The 22,109-nt window shown below is 37.1% G+C and overlaps 1 protein-coding gene across 1 annotated transcript; it reads left to right on the top strand.

Annotated features, from left to right (window-relative positions):
- Positions 1 to 3,154: 3,154 nt before the first annotated feature.
- Positions 3,155 to 4,087, top strand: LOC139150609 (uncharacterized). Its single transcript, XM_070723045.1, has one exon. It carries the CDS (start codon positions 3,155 to 3,157, stop codon positions 4,085 to 4,087), a length of 933 nt encoding a protein of 310 aa, XP_070579146.1.
- The last annotated feature ends 18,022 nt before the right edge of the window (positions 4,088 to 22,109 follow it).

Raw genomic sequence — 22,109 nt, 5'->3', positions numbered from 1 at the left:
CATATGTAATGTACACCGGTATAGAGAACTCCGACTGTGTACAAAATGCTTAACAAAAAAGAAACAAACAAACAAACAATCATAACAAACAAAAAACTTTAGCTATTCTCGAGAATTATTATTTACATCTAACGGCTGTGTCTTCAAGTAAAGGTAAATCCGTAGCGTTGGTATGTATACCTCTACTATTAAAAAGACCTTGATCATAATCATGCTTAATATGAATGTCTATCGGGATTGTCTCTGAGGACAAATGAATCGCAGACTGATAAATTCAACGAAAGAAAGTAACGCCGCTCATGCTCAGATCAGGGAATGAAAAGTAGGTCAACAGGACTCCACATATGGAAGAAGATGAAATTGGAACCGCCAATCGCAAACATGATTTTTACTCGTGATGAAGTGTGTGGCCGGCTCGAAGGGATGTCATTATGGAGCAGCTTAAATTGGTTATCTAGTAGCTCCTTTGGTGATCCAATCTCGAAAATTCAATCTGGTGTAGAGCTGGGCCGCGTTGTCCGTAACAATAACGATCAGTTTAATTTTGTTGAAGGCTACCCAATTCGTTTAGAATCGGACAAACATGACAGTGGAACGCTGATTATGGACGGAGCAGGAACATTTTACGGCAGCCGTTTTTCATCGGGTCTACTGAAATCCAACATACAGTACATGCAGATTATTTTCCGTGGGGAGGAAAATATTACGCGCAGGCTCAACATGGCACGGGTTCTCACCATGAGTGTACTGTTGGGATAGTTCGATAGGTAAGCACGTGACAGTTGCAAAATATTTTTTTAAGAGCCAATATCAACATGTAATCTGTTTTTCATAAAATCATCATTATATGTTCGACTTACAAGCTTGTCCTTCGATATCGTTGATTAAATGATTGTAGGGAGTGACTGAAGTCACTTTAGACCTATGGCGGTATTTTTTGATGATGAGGAGTTAGTAATATTGCATGCAAGTGGTTTTACGGCGTTCCCTATTATTCTGTTTATGCGTTCAATGAAAATTATTTATCCATTATACGTTTGACGCAGTTTCATTCGAAACAAATTATTAATAGGAAAACATCACCCCATTCTGATTAATAACTTTATATATATATATATATATATATATATATATATATATATATATATATAATATATATATATATATATATATATATATATATATATATATATATATATATATCGAAGTATACAGATGTCCTCGAGGGAAATTACAGTGCTCAATGCAAAAAGCAGAGCGTTATTAAATAAATAAACAAATTACTTCAAGTACAAAGTAATGAAATCTATTACTTAAGTTTCATGCATCTTGCAATCCTCAGATAGAGTGAAAGGATTACTAGCTCGACACTCTTACATATATGATTGGGACGAACCATTCTATTTGTAGGTAATGTTAAAATTCGATAAATAATATTTGTTTTGGTGGCGACATTTTGAAACCAACTCAGAGCGTTTGTTTAACAGTGTAGATTTGTCAGCATTGATAATGTGAAGCTTTTCTGATATACAAAGATTACATCGCTTGTTCATGTTAGAGTAGCTCAATGCTTTATCAATGATTGACCATGAAATGTCAAAGTCTTGTCCCTTATTTCTCAAGTTCCATACATATTTGATAACTCGGTGTCGTTTTTGTATCTCTCGTTGCGGAACGACTTCATGTGATTAGTGTAGCGCGTCTTGAAGGTGTTATCAGTGTTAGGAAATATATTCTTGTACTACGTCACTATTAGTACAGTGCCTTCCTGTAGATACTCTGATAGCATTCCTTCTAGACTAAGCTTTGAGGCACCGCTTCCTATCACTGTTTATTTTACCAACCAGAGATTCCATCTGCTAAGACAATATGTCTAATCGATCATGTGCCTTTCTCGTGACTCATAGACACTTTTCCCGCCAAAAGTGCTTTATCTACGGGAACCTCGCCTTCCCTAATCAGAGACTTTTCCACCCTCAACAGAGACACTTCACGTCACTGGACTCTACATACGGTCTCTCACCCAAGTGTTATGCTTCACTGTATTAGCCACTGTCTATTATATTAGTATAGAATAAAGTAGTCATTTATAGTATTAGACGACTTCGTCTCCCGACTGCTTACTCAGACCTGGTCATATTCCACACATAATTTCTGGTGCCGAGACCAGGATTGCGAGACTACCTTCTACAGCCTGAAGCATACTTTCAACGATGCCAAGAAACGGAAACTCCTTCGGGTCCTCCGGATCCAAGGAAACTAAAGAACTGGAATACCAAAGAAATGGAAGACGCGATCGGATAACAACACTTCTGAAGCAAGCGGACGACATAACTTCCAAGGAAAACCCCACGAAAGAAGAAATTGAAGCACTTTCCAAAGTCACCAACAACGTCTCGAACAAGCTAGAGATCATCAAGAAATTGGACGACGAAATTTCTTCACACATCAAAAACAACAACGAAAAGTTACAAGAAGAGTTTCAAGCAGCAGACGAATACGAAGATCTCATCACCAGTAAGTTGAAGCTTTATAGACAATTTATTGGAGAAACATACTGACGAGCCGACTAGTTCGAATGTTTCGTCGACTTCGTCGCCGGCGCCAAGTTCTGCGCCCGTTTTTAGACACAAAGGAAATCATCTGCCGAAACTGACTCTTGAAAAATTCGACGGTGAAATCATGAAATGGCCAAGCTTTATCGATAACTTCATGTCTCTCATACATGAAGACGCCTCGCTAAATGACACCGAGCGACTTCGGTATTTGAGAGCAAACCTCGTCGGTCCTCCCGCCGGGGTAGTAGACGGACTGAGATCAAACAAGAAAAGTTACGGTGACGCGATAGAACTCTTACGCGATAAATATGGCAGACAAGAAGAAATACGCAGAGCTTACGTCAAAGCTTTTTACAAATTGGAAAACCCCGCTTACACTGTCGAAAGTTTGACCGCATTTCACAATAAGTTAGAAACGTACGTTCGCCATCTTGAACAGTTAGAAGTTCCACAAGAAAGATTCGAATGGGTAATCTTAATCATAGTGTTGGAAAAACTTCCGCCCAATCTACTGACGCTGCTTCAACGTCCATTAGAGGATGAACTATTTCACACGTTCAAACAATTTCGCGAGGCTCTCAAACGCAAGAGGGATAATGCCATCCAACAATCGTGCCGCTGAATTGGACGAATCAATTCAGTCTTCAATGCCTAGTACCGCCGCCTTTTACTCAAGTACCGCGTCTAACTCAGCCGCGCGTCGCCCTACTCAACGGAAGGAAAAGAGTTGCGCCTTTTGCCGAGGACCACACTATCCGAACGATTGCACTGTGGTCACCGATTCTTCGAAACGACACGATATTGTCAAACAAAACCGGCTGTGTTTCAATTGCCTCGGGAAACACAAAGTCGGCGACTGTAAGTCCAAAGGAAAATGCCGCAAATGTGATAGAAAGCATCACACTTCACTCTGTAAATCGGACCAGGGATCCACCTCTACGACTTCGGAAACTTCGCGCGATCCTACCCCTACTCAACGTAACGCTGATGCTTCACCTCAACCCGGTACCGCGAACGCTTCGCACGCTCAGCCCGCCGCGGCAACTACTCAAGTACACTTCGCTACCTCGGACAAAGAAGAAACCGCTCTTCTGAAAACCGCTGTTGTTCCTATCTCATCGGGACGGAAAACCGTCAACGCTGTTGTACTCATCGACGAAGGTTCTAACCGTTCATTTATCGCTAGAGACTCAATTCGGAAACTGAACATTAAACCGGACGGTTATCTCAACACCAGTATCGCAACATTGGGCGATCTCTCTCAAAGTAAACGCTACGAAACGGCTACGTTCAAGCTTCATACTCGCGACGGACCAATGGAAATGAGCGCGTTGATCGCACCGAAGATCTCCGCCATGAAGAACTTCATCAAGAAACCGCTTGTCGACCTTCCTCATCTACGGGGGCTACCGTTAGCCCATCCTCCCTCGGACGCGTCCTCCTTCGAAATCTCCGTACTCATCGGCGCTGATCGCTCGTGGGACTTCATCGAAAATGAAGTCATCGAAGGCCCGGACCTTACGCTGTGAAGTCAAAATTCGGATACCTGCTATCTGGACCTACAAACACGAGAAACAATCTCAACGCTGCTAACGCGACTATTCTACATATCGCTACGCACTCTATGGAAGAAGAAACGAAACTTCAGACTCTCTGGGACTTAGAAACCATCGGAATTAGAAATGAAGAGCAATCAACGGACACTAAGGTAAGCGAATTTGAATTATTTCGCGATACCCACTTACGAATCGACGACGGTAAATACGTTGCTGAGCTTCCTTGGAAACCAGATCACCCGCCATTACCGACCAGAACTGCAGCCGCTATCGCCAGTTGCAGAATTCAAGATTTAAACGATGTGTGAACTCTTGTTGCTGAACTCGTATATATCGGACTATATACTCTTATATTGGACTTATTTACTCAATATTATTCCATAGAATAGAAATTCTTTTTCATTTACTACACATTTCACTCCCAAATTTACTACTTAGTATTTTACGTTTCATTGAAATTTGCAATCATTTGGAACACTGCTAAATTTCCCGCCGGGGAGAATGTTAGGAAATATATTCTTGTACTACGTCACTATTAGTACAGTGCCTTCCTGTAGATACTCTGATAGCATTCCTTCTAAGACTAAGCTTTGAGGCACCGCTTCCTATCACTGTTTATTTTACCAACCAGAGATTCCATCTGCTAAGACAATATGTCTAATCGATCATGTGCCTTTCTCGTGACTCATAGACACTTTTCCGCCAAAAGTGCTTTATCTACGGGAACCTCGCCTTCCCTAATCAGAGACTTTTCCACCCTCAACAGAGACACTTCACGTCACTGGACTCTACATACGGTCTCTCACCCAAGTGTTATGCTTCACTGTATTAGCCACTGTCTATTATATTAGTATAGAATAAAGTAGTCATTTATAGTATTAGACGACTTCGTCTCCCGACTGCTTACTCAGACCTGGTCATATTCCACACAATCAGTGAGGCCGATATAAACACTCTCTCTGTTGTATATATATATATATATATATATATATATATATATATATATATATATATATATATATATATTATATATATATATATATATATATATATATATATATATATATATATATATATATATATATATTCCTTATAAAATGGTTTTCCAATGCAATCAAAGCAGCAGTAATTTGTTGTCCTCTATTACTTAAAAAATTATTATTTTAAAATATTGATATATTGCGTTATGTATATATATATATATATATATATATATATATATATATATATATTATATATATATAATATATATATATATATATATATATATATATATTTATCGAAGTATGCATATGTCCTCGCGAGAAATTATAGCGCTCTATGCTAAGCAGATTGTGTTATAATAATAACACTTTTCCTCAGACAGAAGGATTGCAGGATGCATGAAACTTGAGAAACGGATATTATTGCTTTGTACTTTATGTAATTTGTGATATATATATATATATATATATATATATATATATATATATATATATATATATATATATATATATATATATATAAATATATATATATATATATATATTATATATATGTATATATATCACATATAATATATATCACATATATACTTCAATGTACATGGTATTGTATGGCACAATCGCTGTGTTAGTAATTCTATGATTAAAATGATAGGTTAAGTTATATTAAATGCAGCTTCCTCATAGACATGGAATCTTCCCAGGAAGGACTTTGCAAACATATGAAAATTGACACGTTCTCAAATCATATTGGCTGTTAGGAAGGATATATATATATATATATATATATATATATATATATATATATATATATATATATATATATATATATATATATATATATATAATATAATATATATATATATATATATATATATATAATATATATATGTTATATATGGTATAAATATCACATATAATATATATCACATATATACTTATATGTACATGTTATATGTAAGGGACAATCGCTGTATTAGTAATTCTATGATTAAAATGATAGGTTAAGTTATATTAAATGCAGCTTCCTCATAGACATGAAATCTTCCCAGGAAGGACTTTGCAAACATATGAAAATTGACACGTTCTCAAATCATATTGGCTGTTAGGAAGGCAAATACACTTTATACATGCTTTGAAAGAAGGTTATGGAAATGATCAAGGTTCAACAAACTAAGCTCAAGATCTAAGACTATGGTGACCTCATCATGTCTGACTCCTCTATAAAACTGTGAAGCATTGGCTAGGTAGGGCTACTAGTAAGTCGATGTGATAATTTGCAGTTTTTTTAAGAAAGGCATAATATTTGTCGTGCAACGAGGACAGCTTTTTAAGATCTTGATTAAAGAATTGAATTGGCCGTCGGCTGACAAATATATTGAGTGCCATGTTTTAGCGCTCACATTACATTATTTCCTCCTAATCAATACGTGTACAATCATTTGTAGATAACTATTTTTTATTAGTTTTCTTCATTTTTTGAAGTGACACGAGGGTTATATCATGGACTTGGAGCTTCAATGTCTATCGTTCTATTGTCTTGTATTGACGTATTCTTTCGAAAGTACCTTTAGGATCAGAATCAAAGAAGTGACAAAAGGGCGAGGGAATTCATCTCGCCCCGTATTACAAGAGGCAAATAGATGTTTTATAACATTTATTACGTTCAAACTTTAATGATGACAATTCCACGCCTGTAAATAGTGTAATACATTTTCATACTGAGGCTGCAAATACAAAGATTTTTTTTTAATCGCGAGATTTCCCTATCCCTTTCTGGTCGGTGAAGACGCAAATTAAACTGACCCTGATATTACCTTGACATTGCGATCACATATTTTGATGTGTAGTCGGGGCACCGAGACAATGAATTTCATAAATTCCTCGTTATTTTGATACTCGGTGCTCTGCCTTGTATCGGCTCACATAAAAGCTGTCGTAGACTTCAAGAGGAAACAGAAACGTGACAATTTGTAAATCACTCATCGCCTGCAAAGTAACCTCGTTTTCAAAGAAAGGTTAGATTTCTATTCTGAAGACGAGAATCTAATGACAGCAAAAAGACTGCAATATAGCATCCGCCAATTTTCACACGAATTGTACTATTTGATAACCGCCTCTACCCACTGCATGTATAACCGATTTCTACTCAATCCATGTCATTGATCGAATGAAGTTCTCTTTCTACAGAAATAGCTAGTATACTTTACTTCCGGTGAAATCTTTGGCAATTAGCAAAGTAACGAGGAGGCCTTGACGTGACTACTCGAGATAGCTGCAAGATATGGAGGCGACAATGGTTCCATTTTTCCACGTTTTAGCTTTTCTATCACAGTAAACTAGTATTAGGAATGTTTGAGTGGATACCGTATTTGTCCGGTTTGTATTATCGCCCATGCTGAGCCTTATATGCCCCCTTTTTTATAATCCATGTTATGGCAAGCAGAGTATTTCTTTTATTCTATCAAATAACAGGAACACTCATAGCTCAACAAAATATGATTGAGGAATTAAAATGATAAACTTCGGAAATTCAGAGATATATGCTATACAAAGAAACATACATTCAAACTATTATGGGAAAGAACATGTTCTGACAGGTCATCTGTTTGGTACAAAGGGCAAACGATTTAGGTATAGTACGCGCTTCGAAATTGAAAGGCTTAAACTTTTGCTCGATTTTCCAATGAGGAAACTCTGAACCGTTCCCTTTCGAAATAAAGAAGAAAAAAATAGTGGTCGTCGTGCAAAATTTGGTAACAGAAAAATAAATTACCCAATATTTACATAAACTTGAAATTCAAAATGGCCGCCACCCATGTGTTAACCCGATGAATCTGTCTTCACAAAATAAGCTGATGAATTTACTTCGTACTCTTCAGGAGTGGTAAACCGACGTGTATTGCAAAAGTCTGAGTAGATGTCCCCCAGGCGCTTAAATACAGTTATTTTTACAAACATGCATGTAAGGACGTGGTATGCAACAATGAAGTCTGGATATGTAAGTACAGCACCACCTTGGGACTTATACTAAAACTGAAGTGCCGCATACTGTAAGTTTTGAAAATGTCTCGATGAGTAAATTGAAAGGTTTGGAATAATACCTTTAAATATTTGGCGGCCCTGAAAAATATCAAAAGTTAGGTCAGTAAGAGATTTAATTTGCAAAGGGATTATTATTATACTCTTGCGTGTCATGATGAACTGAGTCCAAGCAACTTCTTTAATCATTGTCTGATCCGGCCTCGACATGCAAGTCACTGATACCCCTTTAACATTTTTCGATGAGCAAACTTCAGGATTATCACTGAAATTATAATCAAAATATTCCACAACATATCAAAGTGAATAAAAGGCACACTAAATCTATAAAAAGTAACGTTTAAATGAGCTCGTAAACGCATTAAATAGGGTTTATACGACTGGGAAGTACATTTACACGATTACTGAAGAATACCGGTACACATAGGCTGAGGGGAAATTTTTAGGACACTCAAATTTACAAAAATTTCAAGTACGCTCCTTGCGTGAGGTCAATTTTTTCTTTGCCTTTTTATTACCAAATCACTTTAGATAGCGGCCATTTAAATTTCAAAAATTGGTAAAGAATTGGCAATTTATTTGTTTCTCCATCCGAAAGTTTTTATGATGACCGCTGGTTTCGATTTTTGACTTTGAGAGAGAATGGTTTAAATTTTTCTTGTGGAATGTCTGAGCAAAAGTTTAAAACATTCTTTTTATTATGGGGACGGTTACAGATTTCGTTGAACAGCAAAATTTAAGTAATTATTTATTATTTATTCTTTAATTCGAGAACATACTCATAAAACCAGAGGAAAACACACACACAAAAAACTTACTCTACATGAAAATAAAACAAAAACTAGACATACTGTTCACTTGGAAAACAGGTACATGAAGTTTAAAAACATTCTTAGAAAATCTTGCGCCAAAAGTTGCTGTGTCGAATTATATCAAAAGATAAAGCTGCTGCGATGAGATGATTTTCGCTTTCCATCAAACGAACGTAAAAGTTAGAACGGGCCATCAGTTGTTTACTTTGAAATGTCATGATGCAATGACTGACTAAAGTTTCTGAAATACTCGATCGGTGTCTAATACCCAACTATATTCTAAAAGCGTTATTATACGAAACTCTGATATCATTGATAAATTTCTCAGTGTAAATACTCCAAAGATGGGAACAATACAGAGCAGAACAATATGCCTTAAAAGGCATATTTTAACTGAAGAAGAACATTTATAAAAGTCCTAATCAAAGAGTTAGCACTTGCATAGAAACTCCTCATCTGTCGCTTGATATCATCAACGTCATTTCCTAAATTATTTAACATATCCCCAATGTACAAATGTTTCTTTACAAAAGTGAGTACTGAGCCATTTAAATACACATGAGGAATGCGAGTGATTCTGCATTGCTTTTGCATTACCAATATGCACTTTGACTTATTTGCATTAAAGACAATATCATGTGAAAATGCATAATTACTACAAGTGTTTAAAACTCTATTCAGACCTTTAACAGAGGGACATATAAGGACTATATCGTCAGCATACATCAAATGGTTGAGACAAAGTCCCGCAATGTGACAACCTATTTTAGTTTTACATAGCAAGTTGCTTAAGTTATCCATGTATATATTAAATAAACGAGGGGATTATACACCTCCTTGTTTAACACCATTGTAAACATGAAAGGCTTCAGAGATGACAGAGCCCCATCTGAAACGAAATTCTTTGATTCGGTACCAACATATTAAGATTCTAACAATATACAGAGGTAAATTCCTGTCAAGTAACTTACGAAAGAGAGTACAATGATTGACTCTGTCAAACGCCTTTGTGGCATCTGAAAAGCACAAGAAAACTGGACTGTTATGACGTTTGTAAAAGTCTATGGTCTCTTTCAGAAGAAAAACACACATGTTTGTAGAATGGTGGGTCTTAAAACCAAATTGATGATCACTGGTATCAAGATATGTTTCACATCTGAGAAGTAACAAAAATTCATAAAGCTTAGAAATTGCAGAAGCAATAGCAATTGGGCGATAATAACAGTAATGATGACGACCATTCAATTTAGCCAGTAACGGCCTTGCATAACACTTCCCGTTTCATTGAAAAAGGGCCCGTCTGTCACTAGTTGTCATGTATGTAATTGGCTATCAATATTCAACATGTTTCTTGTGAGGCAATTTCCGGTCTTTTTCAAGGAACACTTTTATAGGAAATAAATATACAATGAAGATAAAATAAAATTTTTAAATTATAATTGTATCGCAGGCTTTGTTTAAAGAGCTAAGTTGTTAAATCCCTCGAAATTAACGAAGATAGATTTGCATTTCAAAAAGGACAGGTGACATTCACTTTGTTCGACTGTAAGTGTCACTTCCTCAACACATATTTAGCATTTATGGACCGGTCAACCTTTTGGAAATATATATTCGATTTCTCAAAACCCTTTTTGTTTATCGGAGAGCTCTTAAAAATTCTTTTTGCCTTTACGTCATTTGAACGATTATAGAGCCAACATTATCTCACAATATGGATAATGAAGCCAAGATAACTGTTATTCTTACCTTTTAAGTAATGTTCTATATATATGAACAGCTTCAACCCAGCATGTGAAAACCCGGAACTAGGCTTTTTTACCAGAATCTGTAAATCAATCAGATACACTTACTAGGGCGAATTGTCATTGTTGACAACTAAATATCTGTTAAGACCTATATTCAACCGCAAGCAGGCATATTTTTACTAATTACACAAATCACAGTAAAAGAAAAGAAATAATTCGAAAGGCAAAGGAAAGACTTAGTTGATAAACATACATAGCCCTCGCAATATTGAGCGTTTGTAATATCTGTTGTATCCAGCTACTTAATAAATATCATGTCAATTCTGTCGTTTGTCTCTTTTGATAGTCTACCAGACGTGAAGGAGACGGCTGAGTTTGGCGTATCACATTACAGTGTATTTATTCTGGTTAATGTCAAAGGAATTGCAAGCTTGATTTTTGGGACGTATAAAATTTCCTGAGAAATTCATCGGGAAGGGTAATCACCGAGATACAAGGCTTGGACGTCACGACACGAAAAACCTACATTTCTTAAATGCATGGATGATTATTTGTGACGTAAAATTTTAAAGTCCTCTATTCAATCGATAAGATAAGGGAAGAGTAGCGTGTTAAACAGGATAGCCATGGGCCTTGGAATCTGATAGCTAATGCTTGATAATGTTCCAGTTTTGAGGTTATCGTTTTCGTCATCATGTGATCATTGTGTGACTACAATGGAAGATTGAAGGCAAATAGAACTAACAACGAACCAGCAGACGTCACGCTCGTCACCAGTTCGCCAATAGCAATGCGCCCACTAACGATGACGCTTCTCTGAGGTACATTACCATGATGTCTCGCATCATTAGGCAAAAGAAATATATGTTTACGTTGACAAGCCTTCGGAAACTAGTGTACGTTTATCCGGGACTGTTTTATTTTTATGTTAAAAAAACAGAAAAAATTCGGAAAAATCATGCTAGGGTTTTTAAATTGTGAAAATAAATTTAGGGTACGAGGGATTTAAATAAGGTAGATCGGGTTAATGGAAACAAAGACATTTTTGTTTGGCATAAATCTGCTTTGTAGATTAATTAGTTTCTCGTTCCTCACCCGTCGATGGGCGACCCACTCTAATCAAAGAATTTGCCAGAATGGGGTAATGTGTTTTGATCAGTGAATTATAATGCGCAAGTGCAGTCAGCAAAAAGCATACAGTTGTGTTAGTGTAGACAACTGTCTACATCTGCAATGTTAATACGGAATCAAGTTGAGTCTCGCGTATCATCATATTAGACTTGTCTAGCAGGGTTTAATAAAGTGGTTTAATTTTTGTGACAACTTTTTACATGATTCAGGTAGCACTGAGGATGATTTGAGTCACGGATTATATTAAAAGAGGTCCCTGACATGACACAAACTGCTCATTATGTATAGTCAATAAACGCACGACCTCAATACATGAGGTCAAAGAAGCCGTGAGAAATTTTCCACACAACAAGGCCTCCGTCCCAGAAGTCTTTGAGGGCGAGATTTTCAATCGCACGTCATTAACATTAATTCTCCTTATCTCTTCCAACTCTACAATCCTCTGCTCGATTATAATCTTACTGAATGGAGCAATAGCGTTACCTGTAGAACGTATAAAAAAATCAACCAACTATGGAAACGGCTACAGATTGAGGCACATCGTGACTATTTGTTTGCAGTTACATATCCTACGAAAAATTGAAACTCCAGATTGGTGAAGTGGGTCCTCGGATAAAAGTATTACTGATGAAGTATTGGCAGGTTTCATGAAAGGCTCCTCTAACAGTGACGAAGTATTCAGTTTACAAATATTACGTTAAAAACCGGAAGAAGAGTTCGCTTCTAAGTCATTTTCATCGACTTTCCAAAAGCCTTTGATAGGATTAATCGCGATTTAAAAAACTATTTATCGCCCCTTTTAGAAAGTAACCTTTGAACTCATTTCCATAAGTACGCACATCTTTGACGTTATAAGTTTGTGGCTATACGACTTGTAAAGTGGTGCCGCAATTTATTATCATTGTGGCACAGAGTTATTTCATATGAGACCCAAGGTAAAATTTTAAAAATTGTTACATTCTACAAATGCACGAAGTAGGGCCTGTATAAAATGTACACAATGCCTCACTTGTCATCTGAATTTTGACTTTGGCGCCCGACAAGGTGAATACTCTGTCCCCCTTGCTTACTCTTCATAAATGAATTTTTGGAAAAGGTCAGGTAGTATCTATTTAACCGGACTGTACCGATCAGTAGACCTTATGTGTGCAGATGATACAGACGATTTGCAACTGATTTGCAGAGTCGATTTCAACTGTGGTAAACTCAACTAACGGAAGATGTTCTGTCTTGGATGGCAATGACTGCAAACCTCGCCAAGTCCAAGATTATTATGTTTCGTAAGGGAGATATCTCAGAAGTCATGGAAAACTTTGGAGAGGGAACGCAAGTGGAAAGTGTTCTCCACCATAATTACTGTACCACTACTCTATTCTGAAAGGTCTTTCTCGATTCAGTCGGATATCAGGAAACTTGTCAAGTTTTCCATTTCCAGTGCCTTTAAATTGTTTTGATCATTTCATTGTGCCCGTTATGGAAACAGACACTGGCTTGAGAACACTCGGGTGATACTGAGCGTCTTCAGATAAGATTATTCGATTCTCATTAAATGTAAACGGTAAATATGGTCATCATAATGCTGTACTGGATAAAGATTTTTGCAATAGGGGACAACAAATTACCAAAAGTATGGTAAAGATATGTATAGATAGTATGGTTAGATGAAGCAGGCAGAATAACATGGGCCAATATAATAAAACAATTGCTTTTTGGGTATGACTTTTGGTGATCTTGATCGAACAGTGTGTTGGAAAATACAAAAAATTGTTATCATAAGAATATCACTATAAGATCACAAACTCACCAAAGCAAGACTCTTCAACTGTAATTAAAATCCTTGCTTGAGTCTGTCAGCTACTTGAACCATCTTGGTGCTATTCGTAAGAAAGTTTGTGCACGTTTTGGCTGTTGAAATCACACGCTATACGAGGAAAGTAGGGCATTATTGAAAAATACCGCTGGAACAAAGAATATGTGTGCATTCTGAAGTTGTAAAAGATGTTGAATATGTTCAAAATAAATTTCAGTTTATGTTCAATCGCCCACTGTATGAGAATATAAGAACAAGGTATATCTCAAGGTCATTAACAACTAAACTCATCGAATGAGAAACTTATTCTCATTTTATCTTTACAAAATGTGCTTGACAGAATTACCAATTTGCCAGTTTCCTGATAAATTTTTTTCAAAACTGAGAAGAAAGTGTATCAGATTTCATTTTAATCACAAAGTTAGTGTACATTTTATTATTCTAGGGATTTATGTATCTTGAACTAGTTTGTCACTAACCATCTTCTTTTATTTTCTGATATTTTATAGAAATGTGCGATAGGCTATCATCTTGTTCTGAAATAACTGACAATTGAACTAGTCAGGTTTGGTTGGCCATTTGAGATGGCCTTGAATAATAAAAGTTAAATTGTTTTTACAGTTACATTAAAGTGTCTTGTTTTCCAATATTTCAGGTGCTATGAAACCACTGTCAAGGATGTGTTTAAACCATTTCTTAAATAAGGTACAGAATCGCAAGATTGTACCGTCTGTATGTAGCCCTTTATTTGCAGCCAAATGTTTCATTTTTCGAGAAACAATAAATGATACTCAGATGTTAATATTCAAATCCTTCGGAATCATTTTATAATGTGACGTGCACCCTAATTTCAAAGAACTTGCCATGGTCATGCACTGCTTAACTTTGATTACAAAACTATAGTACTTGATATATTATTGTAGCTGAGTTGGATTTGTCTGCGCTAAAAATCACACCAAAGGGCTTATCATGGGTCTCAAATAATGATTGTAAATTGTTGGCTATACCTTCTTACATCGCCTCCACAGGCACTATTATCGTCACCACCACCACCATCAGTCACTACGAAATGTTTCACTTGACCTTATAACCTCGTTCGTGGTTAGCATACTATACGAATATAAACTGGTCGTGGTTAGCGTACTATATGAATATAAACTGACATTCTGATGTTCACGGCTTGACGACTGGCGGACCGATGAGGGCGCAGTCAAGTGCACTGTGATCGGTAGTGTAGTGATAAACTTTGTGCTCAGTGCAATTTTAATCTCAAAAGTTTTGACGGGATATGAACGCCAGGCGTAAGGCTCTAGGAGACTATACTTTTCGTTCACTGCAATAATGGCAAGTAACATGTACACCAGCAATACCCTTTAAAAGTAGAACACAGCCTCCGCTGCAAAAAACAATATTCTTAATATATACAATAATAAGAAATCATAAAAAGCTTGTGAAGATGTCATACAAACTCAGCCTGGTGTGTACACTGTTTACTTTATGCATATCTGTGAAACACGCACGGAAAACGTTTATATCGTCGAGGAGACCTCTATTACTCATCATTGGCTTAATGACATTTGTGTCACGACACAAGCTATAGAGAAGAGCAACTGCAAACTACTACAATAAACAACGATGCACCCAGTTTAACGTAATGTGGCTTCAACGGAAACAAATTGATCACTTATTTTGCCGTAACCGTCAGAAAATCCTTTACTAGGACACCCAACAGCTAACATGTAACAATTGCAACAAGGCTGAGTGATCGTGATGGATCATACAAGGCCAGCGTAAACCAGTTGTTAGATATTGATTATCAGTTAGCTCCCGAGGAAACACATGTGTATACTCCCTGGCCAAGCTACCGATTCATTTCTTTTCTCGTTTTTAAAAATGGAGGAACGTTTGATTAGGTCACCAGAGTGACAGATTCACAAAAAAATGAGCATGTCTCTATGTTTTAAAGAACCCTGAAAAGTTCACTAAAGGGGCTGTGTATGTCCTACTAAGCTTATGTGTGTGTCGGTAAGCAAATAGGGGTATACTCTGAAGCGCATAAATCGTGAACATGCGATACGTTTATTACTCTACAACGCAAATAACGATCTAGGTTTTCTATTAGTATTCTCTTACTTGTCGGTTGATTTACTGAGTATTTGCATTTGTTGTGAGCACACAAGTAAATCTTCTTTCACAGTCCGATATGTTAAACCCTGTCTGCTTGATATTTCAAACTTCCCGACATGACAAAGACCTGAATAGAAAGCGTAGTTTCGATCTCTGACGATTTTCGGATTGTGAAGCAATTTCAGAAGGCCATTTCAAGTTTAAAGTTGTGACATAAATTATGTCACAAATGATAACTTGATGGTAAGTTGAATTGTAGACTCACGGTTAACTCATACGTAAAATTATACAATTTCATCCAAGGAGTCCAATTGTTCGATAGTCCGAGGGCGCCCTCTTTGAGTATGACATCAGGATAAATTTTAGTTCGTACACATATCGCACGTGCAGGATCCATTCCCTGCGGAAAACAACATCTGAACAAACAAGTCGCCAAGAAAAGAGATGTTACCTTTTCTATCTATTTTGCGAATTCCCCATGTGGCTCTCGATCTTGTGGTCGCCGTTCGTCAAGACATAATTGCCAAATCAACCGAAGCAAGTACAAAAGGCGTTAACGTTAAAATGAAATCCTAAGAACTGCCTACGAGAAAGAACCACTGCGATATCTCCCATGTCCAGAAAGTACGCATTATACCCCCGAAATTGTTGTTCGAAATTGTCCTTGATTTTACGTCACGAATCTATACCCTGCAGTGTTCCCCGGGAAACCTACATTCAGACTACCACGTCAGCGAAGAATAAATTGGCGCTTCAGGTATAATGGTGCATTTTGTGTTATTACTATTAAGGGCAATAGTACTTTAACCCTCGTTAGCGGTAATCCTATTAAGTCTTTGTTCGCGTGAACTTGGACGATAGGGTTTTCTGGGCCCACTCTAGACGATATCTCTGTGGTGCCGCTGAACAACCTGGGACGGGAAATTGTTCGATGTCGATGAAAGCAAAGAACATTTACTATAGAAGTGTGTAAAAACTATTTCATCGTGGTTTTATTATGAGTGTGATGAACGATGGTTAGTTGTTTCAGTTTGATTGATCCTTGATTGATGAATGGGAATTTTATAACTTATAAGGATTCCAAGGAACTGAGATGTCTCATAGGCATGCTTTTGTTACAGTATAGATTTCTTTTAGAGAATAGATACATTTTCCAATGCGCATGTGGCAATAGAATGAGACTGCGACAGCCTTGTTAACTAAAAAGCATCGGTATGTTTGCTCACTTCATATCCTTTAAGGTATGCGTGGTTACTCGCTTTCTTAAATTCATGATATAAGATAGTACCGTACATCCCAAGTATGGCCGCCCACTGAACGAACTGTACTATGATGATACTCAAGTTTGCGAAATATAATTTCAAAGTCTACATTTAGGGAAATAGTTCATTCTGGTGAAAACAAAGAATACGGGCTATTATAATGTCTCCCCCTGGTGACCAAAACATTTTATTTAATTATTGGCTTTACTTAAACCTCGTTCGTAAGCGTCAATGTAATGAATGAGTTCTTGCGATGCAATGATTGGTATCTGTCTGAAATGTTTATTGTCTCCCTAGAAATAATTTTTGTTATAAGAAAGAGTTTATTTTGTATTGACTTAACCACAATTATTTATGAGCAGAATAAGCAAAACAACAGCAACATAAGTTTCCTTCCTTTAACCTTTTTCACACAGTCAAAATCAATGCGTTGTCCTTTTCTCAGTTGCAGAAACAAACAAAAAAGGAACAAACAAACAAACGAACCAATAAATATGTGTTTGGCGATTGACCAACATTCTTGAGGCATATTGCCAGGGTACTCTAGACATAGAGCATATTGTTTACTGTTAGCGTCAGTCTAGTTTAGATTCCCTTACACTGGCAATAAAGCGTTTCCTCAGGACTATCAAGTACGGGTGACGGAATTCTATGTCTTGTGCGTGTAATGTGATGAAAATTGAGCAATACATGCTTAAAGACGAAACCAAGTTAACAACTTTATGACTGCCTTCAATGTAATATACTAAACCGATGATTTACAACATAAATATTCGGACATTCATGACAGAATCTGGAGCGTTGAAGATTTGTAAAATATATGATTTCTATATCTTGCATTTACAGCGTAACACCGTAAAATAATGGCATAGTCCATACATTGCCGTATCCATGACGATCAGGGCGCGGAAACCTTGTGAAATATCACGAGACTCGTGTATAGTTTGGCCTTTTACCTCTTTCAATGAATTCCCCACAGTGACGACAAAGTAAAGCTGCATCGTTGCCAATGAGTTATAATAGGGAACACGGTCAAGTTAATACGTTAATACTATAAAAGTGACTGCATAATAACAAGATGTATCAATCTGTTTTCGCTAGAACGATCACATTCAGGACTACAGATGCGTGTTTTATTTGATATTGCAGTCAAGGTTGGGCCTCCCATTGAGTTAGAGTCGATGATTTTTATAAAAATTGAATACTTTTCCCTTTTAACTTAAAGGCTTTGTTCCCTTACATAACATGTAATCCGAAACGTTTGCACTTTTTATGTATAATGTAAAAACTTTATAAATCACATCATTACATTTTGTAACTGAAACAGAATCGCATAAATGGCTAGGATTAAGAATAGTGAAAGTGCCTTCTTTCACAAACATCTGGAATTAGGAAAGGTGGGAGTATTGTTCGTTTATTTGTCGACCAATGAGTGTGTATTACTACCATAGAAACACGCAATGAAGCTCGGAAATGTAACATTTCGTGAAAGCATCAAACAAAGTATCCTTCAAAAATCGAAACAGGTACTTGATCTTATTAAAGACTGATGCTTAGAGCTCCTTCGTAAAAATTTGTACGAACGGACTGAATGACAGCTTGGTAATGCTTTAAACATATAACATGGACACTAGAGGGCGGATTGATGTCACCGAAAGTTAGAGAATAATTCAATGAAAATAATACATTGGTATAAGCAGAACGCAAATCTATAGGATTTCTGTTTTTTCATATATTTGCTTTCATCCAAGTGGAGGATAAATACATGTCCATAATATCTTTTATACTCGTTTATACTCAATTAACTTGTCGAATCTTGCAATGATAACGAACTTGCGGCTTAAGGTAGTATGCGCCTCGAAAGTGAACGACTTAAAATTTCGCTTAAATTTTCCTGAATGAAGCTTTCAAACATTCTCTTAACAAATCGAGAATAAAATTGGGGGTCACCATGCAAAGTCTGGAACTAGCGAAACAAATTACCCAACATTTTGCGATATTTGTAAATCAAAATGGCCGCCATTCCTGTGTAAAGTCTAGAGGGGAAAAATAAAATTTTGGATTTTCAAAAAACTTAGACAGTGAAGGTTTTTTTTCTCCGAGAGCTTTAAAATGAGCCCCAACAAGTGGTAGATCAGAAAAGAATTGTAGAATTGTCCGACTATCTGTCCCCGAGGCGCGTTCTACCTTAACGGAACGGCACATCGGAGCATTACATGACATGCAATGGCGGCTGCCGTGTTTTAATGCTTCAGTGTTATGACGAGTTGATGTTCAACTGTGAATAGATACCATTCGAGCGAGACAAATGAACAGTGCCGTACCTTTTAATGGGATACGAGGCGTTTAAAATGTGATTTCATGAGATGGGTTCACTGACAACAAAAAACGATCGTCTCCCGGGAACCAGAGCGACAGTTCGTGTGCTGGATATGGAAGCAGAGAAGATATTCCTTGAAGAGTGTATTAGGCCCTACTGATTCATGCATTTTCCCGCTAAATTTTAACCGTAACCATGGGAGGTTAAAGACACGATAAAACACGACCCTTTTTTGTTTAAACAACATGGCGCATGCGCTACTGAATCTCGCTGTACTCGCATCAATTGGCACAGCCAACTCAGGCTCTTTGAATTAAAAAAAACGTCGGGACATGAGCTGAAATGTAGGCTTTTTTGCAGGAAATCGTATTTAATGTTCATGAGCTCGAGAAATCTTTTATATGAAGCTATGCGTACAAATTAAACATAGAGATAGAACCTTCTGAATTTGTAGAAAAATCATACCAAAATCGGTACTTAAAATGTAATTTAATGGAAAGGTACCTCCTAGTCGCCCTTCTTCACCGGAAAAGACTGTCTATTAGAGTGTACGTGCAAGCAGACGTTATTGCCAGTTCTGAAGCGGGTCTAACGTTATCTTGTTACGGTACAGATCTAACGTTATCTTGTTACGGTACGGTGAGTGAGTGTGCCGTGACGTGAACTGTCAATGCAGTTTTTCCTGTGAGTTATAAACCTGTCAATGCCCGCAGTCGTACTTGAAATCACATCTACTGTTTTATATACGACCTGTCCTGGAAATAAGTGTCAATTCCGCTCCGTCTTTCCAGAAATTGCTCACCGAAAAATCACGTTTCCCTTCCGTATAGCAAACAGGTTATTAGGTTCTCTGATTGTGATGTCGTTTTAGCCACATTGTCAGGCATTCGTCAGCAGTGTTTGTAAACGCCGCCGTTTACAAAAAAACACTTGAGAACGACTGGTGACCCAAATCGCATTAGTCATCGAGGGCTTTTCCTGTCATGCATCCGAGTTACTGAGATGGGATTTTCTCTTTATGCGCACAAAGTGTCGCGTCGACTGTACGTGATAACTGGGATGTTTCCCCAACCTACTACAGGCTGGCTCCTTGAGCTCTGCACACTCAGTCAACATGTGTAGATATATGAATTGCTCCGACGAAAATAATCCATCATTACATTAAAGTAAACGAAATATGGCCTTGCTTTGATTCAAGGGCAGTTGTTAAAGGTATACTGTCACCTGTTCCAAATTTGCCTGAGTTACCATGGAAAGAGAAAATCTAACTAATCACAGATTTTAAGCGGGTGGCCGCTTTTTAAAACAGCGCGCGCACATGGGAATTTTGAATACAAAGGAACGCCCCTTTGACCATATATGGGCATATTTAGATTGCAGATGACTGTATATCTTTAAACTTCATATTTGAAAGTGCATCCAGATAGGTGTTTAAATACATACGGTATTTTTGTTGACAAGGTTCAAGCATAGACGTGACAAAGCTTTATCACGCGGCACGTGATGGCGGTGTTGGTGTTACTGGTACCTATCTATTTCTCTGCTTCCACGATTGTTAGCGTACAAGGATCAAATGGCAATGAACGAAATGGTGTTATGAACCAAAATGACGTTGAGTTAGCGCAGGAGGAGACACGGAAATGTAGCCCGTTGCAGATAGGTTATTTAACTAAGATGAGGGCAAACTACTCCCGGTCTCCAAACTAAACACAGATTGTCTATACGCAATCTATTAATCGTACAACTTGTTTTACGAATATTGAACGTACAAAGCCCTACTGTCTCTCTAAATGAATGTCATAAACATGTCGTCTGTTCAGCAAGAGAATGATCGCTATCATATCGCTGCCCATTCAACAATGACTAATGAGTACGTGCAAATATTTCGTCAGTTATCTCTGTTTTGAAGACTCACTGAGCTTTGATTGTATTTGTAGCTTATCTCCAATTTCTGTATCTCAAAGTTTAACCTCAGGAACTCGAGTTGTATGTTTTCTCCACCATCATTTAAAGTATGCGGGGTTTTCTGTCATCATGCGTCCATTTCCTCTTGCTCATACGGGGAGGGAAGTCAGTTTTCTTGGAATTATCAGACGACAACTGTCTTCGTCATGGGATTTATCTCTTTAAACAGTAGTGCAGACTCAGCAAAAAAATTGGTTTCCATACCTTTGTGGTAAAAATATAAAAATATCCAAAACTATTCAAAACCACTGCTCATACTTTTAGTAAAAAAACTTAAAAATGAGCGCAGTAAAATTATGAACACGGTACCGCATCTACCATATAACTTATGTTATAATTATTTCGTATTTACCACTAGTTTTACACACCACAGGGTTCTGCCGACAGCCTTCAAAACCGACCGACATGGTCAAGATCCTATTACAAAGTCTCAACATATGGATTGCAAATAGTAGCTAGACTATAAATATTGCAAAACTGTGGATTAGTGAACGTGAATTTGTCGAATACTTTGTGAGGAAAGGTGTAACGGTGTTAGTGCGATAATCGGTCATTTATTATTAAGTGTTTAAGGTAATTGTAGTAGCGTACGTCCCTGATCACTGCAAGCTAAAGTATTCCACAGTTAATTCATCTGATAGAGCAAATACTAAGTCTTATGGTACCATTAAATTGCTTTATCAGTTTTCTCTATTTTGATTATTAAAGAGAAAACAAATGCTATATTCTGCAACAAAACTTAACAAGAATAGACATGCAGATATTTGACACCGTCGAGAAATATACATACAAATACTA

This window comes from Ptychodera flava, chromosome 14 (genome assembly GCF_041260155.1).
Source record: "Ptychodera flava strain L36383 chromosome 14, AS_Pfla_20210202, whole genome shotgun sequence".
NCBI lineage: Eukaryota > Metazoa > Hemichordata > Enteropneusta > Ptychoderidae > Ptychodera > Ptychodera flava.
Note: the sequence above shows the minus strand (reverse complement) of the source record. Positions and strands in the feature narration are given on the sequence as shown.

Bases quoted from the DNA above. Each gene is read 5' to 3' on its own strand.
- LOC139150609 (XM_070723045.1), top strand. From the start codon at position 3,155: ATGCCATCCAACAATCGTGCCGCTGAATTGGACGAATCAATTCAGTCT.